This window comes from Penaeus japonicus, unplaced genomic scaffold (assembly GCF_977035675.1).
Source record: "Penaeus japonicus unplaced genomic scaffold, GWHDUDI00000001_assembly GWHDUDI00000013, whole genome shotgun sequence".
Classification (NCBI taxonomy): domain Eukaryota; kingdom Metazoa; phylum Arthropoda; class Malacostraca; order Decapoda; family Penaeidae; genus Penaeus; species Penaeus japonicus.
This window is the reverse complement of record NW_028234415.1, coordinates 8,698,966-8,708,067: the sequence shown is the minus strand read 5'-3', so window position 1 is coordinate 8,708,067 and position 9,102 is coordinate 8,698,966. Positions and strand designations below refer to the sequence as shown.

The following is a 9,102-nucleotide window of genomic DNA, read 5'->3' as shown; positions in this document are numbered from 1 at the left end:
CCTAAAAAAGAACCATCTTCTAATTTCCAAATTTTATTATTCCAATTTTATTTATCATACAACAGAGGTCCCCTTCAACTCTCAGTAAAGTCATGTAGAACCACCTACGGTTATTATTTTAACCGATATACTAATATAACATATCTATTATCTGTTCTTTTTGTTCTTTCTGCGTAAATTCAATCATTGGACGACACGATAAAAGACGGTTGATAACGGCACAGAAAGACAATGATATAATAATGTGTGATAATGATTATGAACAGGTACTTGTGTTTTGGCGTCAGATGTTAAAAAAATTGAACTAGAATAATAAGCCGAATTTTTGTTATCACACATGCACACGAGCATTAACTTCTCTATATATTTTCTCTATCTACTTACTTATCTATCTATATACATACATACTCGTGTGTGTGTGTGTGTGTGTGTGTGTGTGTGTGTGTGTGTGTGTGTGTGTGTGTGTGTGTGTGTGTGTGTGTGTGTGTGTGTGTGTGTGTGTGTGTGTGTGTGTGTGTGTGTGTGTGTGTGTGCGTGCGTGAGTGTGCGTGCGTGAGTGTGCGTGCGTGAGTGTGCGTGTGTGTGCGTGCGTGCGTGTGCGTGTGCGTGTGTGTGTGCGAGCGATTATGTGAGTGAGTAAATGACACGTTAAACAAGGAATTTGAGGAAGACAAGACTGAAAAAAAACAAAGAGATGATAGAAAATCCCGATAAAGGAAAGAAAAACAAAGAAAAGATAGAAACAGAGAGAGAAAAAAAAACAATAAAAAAAGATAGAACAAAGAATAAGAAATAGATCAAAGGATAAACCGTGACATAGAGATACTTGCCCTGTTTCATCTGTTTAGCCTAACCAAAGTGACACCGATGTTGTGTAAACAGTGTCTCAAAGCTCCGTAAACAGGACTGCCTTCGGTAGTTTTCTCAAAGCAAACAAGAACCTTCCTATCAAAAGATCTATTATGAAGGCTTGACTTTCTTTTTTTTAACCGTTAGAGATTTAGAAAATGTGTCTTTTAATACGAACAAGCAGATATACACATGGAAACAAACAGATATATGCACACAAACCACTTACACGCACGCACGCATACACACACACACACACACCCACCCACACACACAAACACCCACCCACACCCACACACCCACAAACACCCACCCACCCACACACACCCACCCACACCCACAAACACTCACAAACACTCACAAACACACCCCCTCACCCACCCCCACAAACACCCCACACCCACACACCCACATCCCTGCAAACTCAATCTGACCCACTGCAATGACGCGAGAGAGCCACCGCAAGACCGGGGCACCTAACCATGGAAAGAAACCACTGGCGACGGACGGGCTAGGCAGAGGAGGAGGGAAGTGGGCGGAAGTGGGAGACGTGAAATCGAATGATAAAGATCGTGAATAAGAGGAATAATGAATGATGATTGTGAGGATGATGAAACTGGGTATCCATGGACGAGTTTGTAGTGGTATACAATTATTATTACTGTTATTATTGTTATTATTTATTATTATTATTATCATTATTTTTTTTTGTCTCGTGCGATAACTCTTTATATCTCTTTCCCTCCCTCTCTTTCGCCTTTTTAATTTTGTTCTTATTTGTCTATACTTCTCCATTTGTTTCCATCAACACATTCTCCCTTTAAATAATCTATCTACCTCCCATTATATACGTATCTGAATCGACCCATTCCTCGCATTATATCCCCTTTGTCACTGCGTATGAATAAGCACACGAGCGTGCACGAACGCGTGGAAGAGTAGTGAATCACGCGCCTTCAGTGACCGCCATTGGAGCAGTTACCTAATCTCGACGCAGATGTCCGCTATCTGTGTCACCATCCGGCTGTCATCACTCATAACGGATTCCTTGAAGCTGCGCGCATAAAACGAACACCGCGAGGTTTCCCGCAAGCTGTTCAAATCTCCTTACAAGCTTCGATAACATGATCTAGTTGTAAACTCGCATGGTCTGTTATGAAAATGTAATTATCATCATTCGTGGCAATCTGGCGTCCATCTGCTCGAAATGTGTAAGACTGCTGCCCTTGATTCCGTAACTGGGTCTCTACTTTAAATGAATAATTGAGTTATTGATGATGTTGTTTTTTTTTCTTGATTACCTCAAAGATACGTTGCGACACTTTACTTTCGGAGACAACATAGGAAAAAATAAAAGGGGGAGACCAGAAGAAGAAGAAGAAGGAGGAAAACGCCAATAAACAAGAACCAACCAAACGAGATAGAAAGAGCGAATAAGAAAGAGCGAATAAAAACGAAGACTATAAAGAGCCTAACAGAAAAAAAAACGAAGATACTATGGCGTTCTCCCTTCAGAATCTATGGCACGCTGAAGTAGGTTTGTGTCCCAGACGGCATACTCACGCAAGGTAAATATGCCGGCGGTGTTATTTACGGGGTGTTGCGGCCATACACTGATTATCGCCAGCTTCAACCGACACCCCAACCCTTGCATACTTAACATACCTTAAAATCTAAACAACAAACATACACATTTCGAATACATATTTACTCTGACAGAACGTGCTTAAAGTATTCTGTATTGGCCACTCCAGGAGAAATCTTTAATGATACTGAAGAGGTCTTATGTCTATGCTTTAAACTCGAGATTGATGTCAATTTGTTGTATCAATATAGCAAGAAGGCACCATAAGATTATAAGTAGATAGAGGAATATATGCTCTTAAAGACCAATATCAGTTTAAAATATTTAGATTTCAACGATACGCAAGTAGTTATCCAAAAACGGTTATCGTGAACAGTACATACGCCATTTTTTTTCATCAGTATACTTAATGTCGATCTATACTTTTGACAAGCTATTATCAACCAATTGCAATTGTGAACCAAAGACGACGTTGCAAAGTCAATAATTCACCCTGGGCTAAAGATTGCACCACTGTCTAAAAATAACTAAGGGGAGAAGGAGAGGGAAAGAATAAAATCCATTTGTCTTTATATAAAAAATATATATAATTAGTCGACGCAAACAAGAAAGGGAGCAGCGGGGATGCCGTATACATAAGAGATGAGACACGGAAGAAAGGGTAATTTGGGGTAAATGTACCAGGGAAAAGGAAAAAAATTAAAATAAATGACATCAAAGAAGAAACGTGGGGAAAAAATATCACAAGATGATTGAAGATGACTTTAGCTTTTTGTGTAGGAGTTGCCATGTACATCATTCTAATATTTTGAACATTATTAAAAAGAATCGATTTTTCTTCAGTTATCCTCAATATATTATTGAAACGGACGTCATTACAAATGCTAAACTAATAGAAACCTCAATAAATAACTATTCACCATAGATTTATCAGCTATCACCCACAAAAAAAAAAAAAAAATGCAGTGATGACAGCCATTTCAATGCAAAAGAGAACAAGCATGATGCATTGATATCAACAAGCAACGTAATTCTTGCCTTGAAATCTACAGCATCACGCACTCTACCAGATGGCATGATAAGAAATAAAAGTGTGGGCGTTCTGATAACAGGACCCAGAATGAAAGTAAAGAATGCATGATTCTGGTGTACTCTGGCGCATGAGCAAGAAAATAGGAAGAGGAGAACGAGAAGATTAGGACGGGAACGATAGGGAAGTGAGGGAGGGAGGGAGGGAGGAGGCGGAGAGTAGGAGGAGAGGGAAATAGATTAGGTGGGAAAAAGAGACAAGGAGAAGGAGGGAGTAGGGGAGTAGGGGTAGTACGGGAGAAAGAGTGGGGAGGGAGGGGGAGGGAGGGGGAGGGAGGGAGAGGGAGAGGGAGAGGGAGAGGGAGGGAGAGGGAGGGGGAGAGGGAGGGGGAGGGAGAGGGAGAGGGAGAGGGAGAGGGAGGGGGAGGGGGAGGGAGGGAGAGGGAGAGGGAGAGAGATAAAGAGAGAGAGAGAGAAAGAGAGAAAAAAATAAAAAGAGGAAGAAAGAGAAAGAGAATGAGAGAGAAATAGAAAAAAAATGAGAGAAATAGAAAGAGAATGAGAGAGAAAGATAAAGAGAAATAGAAAGAGAGAAATATAAATAGAAAGAGAAAGAGAGAGAGCAATAAAAGGCCATGCATACCAACACGTACACCCGCTTTCTTCACGTAACAAGCCGGCGACGGGACGCCAGCATGAATCTCATCGACATAGCCGATCCGAAGACAATTTCACCGTCGGATGGGCATTAGGGCCGAGTAACCGGCATGTGCTATATATAGAGGGTTTATTTCCCTATGCCGAAGAGACGCCAGCTGACAAATTGCTGGGTTATTTTCCCTCCCCGCGACAGAATCTTATCTTTTAGCGGTGGCTTCGGACGGGGAAAGATCGGTAAACGTTATAAGCGTTGAGGTTTTTGCTATGTTAGCGAGGTTGTCGAAGGATGAAAGGCGAAAAGGAGGAAAGAGAGAGAGGCGAAAAGGCGAAAAGAGAGAAAGGAGGAAAGGCGAAAAGAGAGAAAGAGAGAAAGAGAGAAAGAGAGAAAGGAGGAAAGAGAGAAAGAAGCAAAGGCGAAAAGGCGAAAAGAGAGAAAGGCGAAAACATGTACAGTAGTGTGACACAGCAAAAAAAAGGTGTCTGTAGGTCATGGCTTGAGTCACTTGAGTCACGTGACTCGGCATACACCTGTCTACGCTGACCGCAGGTGCCTCACGGAGTGTAATTAGGCCAGAAGAATGTACATTTTGTGGCTGATACACTTATTGCTTTAGATTTCCTTGGGCTGGATATTGGTAGTCAGTTTGCTATCGTGATATAAATTTTAAAAAGTGGTGTGCGGCATTTACAGTACATAGCTAAGCCTATGTACAGAGGAATGATATATGAGTTTCTATAATCTAACACTTGTGAATTTCGGACACTATTTGGGAATAAGTTTAGCCAGATAGTTACAGTTACTTCCAAAAGTGGATTTTTCTTGTGATTAAACATCCGGTGTAACTCGCGCCCTTTCAAATGCAAACAAATATTTAGCACGTATATTCTAACAATATGGTGCCTGAACTGGCTAATATCTTGCCCTCTATCCGTGCCAATCGGTGTTAGGCCATTGGGCCATTGGCTATTTACCAGAAAAAGGGAAAGGTTAATCAGAAGTAAATCAAAACGCGGCGCCATCTTTAACCATCCGAGTCGTTCAACAGGTGACATTTGCGACTGTCACTTATCAGTCACTTAAACAACATCTATTGCTTGACGACTGAATCATCACTTACTCACTTCTATCTCGGTTATTTAAGAAGTTAGAGGCCATCGTGTCAAACCGGAAAATCATGAGAAAACGACCTAGACTTTTGCACCGGCAGCAGTCGTCCCGCGTCCCGGCAACGACCTCCTTTGCGCCGATGACCATTAACGGCGCAAACTACCTCAGTGTGGTCGTGCTTTCCTAACTGTTAGTTCCAAGATTCTGTTAACTTGTGTCCTGCTGTTCTGCACTTATTCTAGTTTTGCTTTGGCTGTCGTGGTTTACATAATTTAGTGTGTGGATGACTGGTACTCGCTGCGAAGTGGTCTTTATTTTCCTAGAGCATTATATTGTTTAAGTATGAAAATATATCTAATGAATACATTCAATTCAGATTTAACTGTTAATATTGAAAGTTAAATTCCATACCATCATAAAATCTAATTCGGTACTTAAACAAAACCACTCACTATTTCTCAGCAATTCAACTGCCACTCACCCTCCAAGTGGCTTAACCGATTTCGTAAAAATAAAACCAAAAGGATGTGTATATCTACTTACCAAATCCTTTTCCTTCCCTGTTAGTAGCAGCGCTCTCCTCCAGTGGCAGCGCCGACACCACGGAAAGGCACAGTGCCACGCACAGTGCAACTACCCGCATTTTACCAAAGTCCTCAAGGAAAATATGTAAACAAGGATAATTCACTGCGAGTCGAGTCCTTCACGCGAAAGAAAACAAGCGAACTGGATCTGCGACGGAAGAAGGAAGAAAAAAAAAACGCTTCTTCGAAGTCGTGTCGCGCGCGGAGGAAGCGAGAGGCCGTTGTTTCTCGGCCAGCGCCTCTTCACCGAGTGAGCCTGGCTGGACTCGGCCGCAGAACGCAAAGTCGGTCGCAGCGTCTCGCAGAAGCCGTCCGCGAGGGAGAGAGAGAGAGAGAGAGAGAGAGAGAGAGAGAGAGAGAGAGAGAGAGAGAGAGAGAGAGAGAGAGAGAGAGAGAGAGAGAGAGAGAGAGAGAGAGAGAGAGAAGCTTCCAGACCCTCTGGAATGGACGGGGCTCCTAAACCACCACGTTTGTTTCCCTCCTGAATTGTCAATTACTGACTTGATCTGCCTCGTTCACGGAAGTGGGTGCCCGTGCGGGCAGAAGAGGGAGAAGAGGGAGAAGCGTCGTTTCTGATCGCTCGTTTCTGGGAAGTTCGGTTTTCCCTTCTTCAAGCAAACGAGTGTTCTCGTGTGCGACACATACCGTCGGCAAGATCTAACAACCCGCCTAGGTGGCAACATTGGGCTGACCGAGCTGGAAACGCGATTCAGTTGACGAAGAGGTAGGGGGGAGGGGGGAGAGCAGGGGAGGTAGGGGGGAGAGCAGAGGAGGGGAGATAGGGGGAGAGCAGGGGAGAGCAGAGGAGGGGAGGGGGAATAAGAGGGGGTGTACTCATACTTTCCGTCCTCGATAAAGTGTTTGACGTCATCTTCCCAAGCGCTACCTTTTCTAGCTGCGCGCTCGCTCCATCAGAGTTTCATAACGCAACATCTTTTATCATCTCTACTACTTCTATGAGCTTGAATACAAAGCCTATTCGATCGCGGAGAATATGGGAATATCGGTTCTCGAAAACAAAGAATATCGGTTCTCGAAAACAAAGAATATCGGTTCTCGAAAACAAAGAATATCGGTTCTCGAAAACAATGAATATCGGTTCTCGAAAACAAAATGCTAATGAATTTATCGCATGTAAGCATATCCAGGTGCATTATGTGAATTTACCTGTAACGGGAATATATCTGAAAGCGTTCACTTATGCATCTAACTGTATTTGCAGGTTATGAGAGATTTATCCGCATAATAAAAATGCTTACAGAAGCAGTAGATGATTTGAAAGACAGTGGTAAAAAATACTGTGGATAGGTAGGTATAGTCAGGAAAAACGAAAATGTAGCTAAAGGAAGCAAAATTATTACAAAGACACGCATAAATGCAATTTTTAATAAAATGTAAATTTTTTAAATGCGTAAGTAGAGAAAGGCTGGAATCATGAAAGTGATGCTCATATTCAGTTAAAAAAAAACTAAAGTAGAAAGACCATACTAAAGACAGGAATCAAACGCTCATATTCCGTTAAAAAAACTAAAGTAAAAAGACTATACTAAAGACAGGAATCAAACGCTCATATTCAGTATAAAAAAACTAAAGTAAAAAGACTAATCCTAAAGACAGGAATCAAACGCTCATATTCCGTTAAAAAACTAAAGTAAAAAGACTATACTAAAGACAGGAATCAAACAAAACAAACATAAAAACCGTAAACGGACAGGAAAATCATCGGAAGCTTAACCTAACCTTCCTTCTTCCCGCCATTTTTTTTTTCGCCACTTTCAAAATCCACTTCCACAGCCTTTTAGCCTTTTACCATTACAGTTACTCGTACCACTCACTGCTAACACTAATTCCAATAATATTGCGGTCGTTCTCAATTCCGTTATTACGATTTTCATTTTCCTCAATTGGAATTAGTTTCCTCGGCTTATTCTTTTGTTCTTGTTCGTTCTTTTCTTTCTCGGTTTGCTCCCTTTCCTCTCTTTTATTTATTCTGTTTGATCTTGTTTTTGTTTTTGTTTTCAATTTTCTTCTTTTTGTTTTTCTCTCTTTTTTTAGTTTGTTTCTTTTGATCTTCTCTTGTTTTGGGTCTTTTACTCTTGTAACTTATGAATGTTTACTGTTTATTTATATTTTTTTAAACATTTTTATTTTATTTTGCTCTCTTTTTACTAATTCTCTCTCTTTCTCTTAAACTTTCATTTTTTTCACATACTCGTTTCCTTCACTCTTGTTTTACTTTTCCTTTTTGAGCTGCGCTTCCAACTCCCTTTCCTTTCCGTTATTTTCTCCCGTTTCCTCATTCCCTCTCCGTTATTTTCTCCCGTTTCCTCATTTCCTCTCCGTTATTTTCTCCCGTTTCCTCATTCCCTCTCCGTTATTTTCTCCCGTTTCCTCATTCCCTCTCCGTTATTTTCTCCCGTTTCCTCATTCCCTCTCCGTTATTTTCTCCCGTTTCCTCATTCCCTCTCCGTTATTTTCTTCCGTTTCCTCATTCCCTCTCCGTTATTTTCTCCCGTTTCCTCTCCGTTATTTTCTCCCGTTTCCTCATTCCCTCTCCGTTATTTTCTCCCGTTTCCTCATTCCCTCTCCGTTATTTTCTCCCGTTTCCTCATTCCCTCTCCGTTACTTTCTCCTGTTTCCTCATTCCCTCTCCGTTATTTTCTCCCGTTTCCTCATTCCCTCCCGTTTCCCGTTTCCTCATTCCCTCTCCGTTATTTTCTCCCGTTTCCTCATTCCCTCCTCTCCGTTATTTTCTCCGTTATCCTCCCATTCCCCCTATTCTGTTCCTCATTCCCTCTCCGTTATTTTCTCCCGTTTCCTCTCCGTTATTTTCTCCCGTTTCCTCATTCCCTCTCCGTTATTTTCTCTCGTTTCCTCATTCCCTCTCCGTTATTTTCTCCCGTTTCCTCCTTTCCTCTCCGTTATTTTCTCCCGTTTCCTCATTCCCTCTCCGTTATTTTTTTCTGTTTCCTCTTTCCCTCTCCGTTTTTTTCTCGTTCTCCGTTATTTTCTCCGTTTCCTCTTCCCTCTCCGTTCCTTTCTCCCGTTTCCTCATTCCCTCTCCGTTATTTTCTCCCGTTTCCCATTTTCCTCTCCGTTATTTTCTTCCATTCCCTCTCCGTTATTTTCTCCCGTTTCCTCATTCCCTCTCCGTTATTTTCTCCCGTTTCCTCATTCCCTCTCCGTTATTTTCTCCCGTTTCCTCATTCCCTCTCCGTTATTTTCTCCCGTTTCCTCATTCCCTCTCCGTTATTTTCTCCCGTTTCCTCATTCCCTCTCCGTTATTT

At 41.8% G+C, this 9,102-nt stretch overlaps 1 protein-coding gene across 1 annotated transcript in view; it reads right to left on the bottom strand.

Annotated features, from left to right (window-relative positions):
- The window catches only part of LOC122245788 (uncharacterized), a 29,443-nt gene extending 23,376 nt beyond the window's left edge, over window positions 1-6,067 (bottom strand). The window contains exon 1 of the mRNA XM_043003789.2: window positions 5,775-6,067. Coding sequence (XP_042859723.2) covers window positions 5,775-5,874 — 100 coding nt within the window. The 5' untranslated portion in view covers window positions 5,875-6,067. The remainder of the gene's footprint in view (window positions 1-5,774) is intronic.
- Between the last annotated feature and the right edge of the window lie 3,035 nt (window positions 6,068-9,102).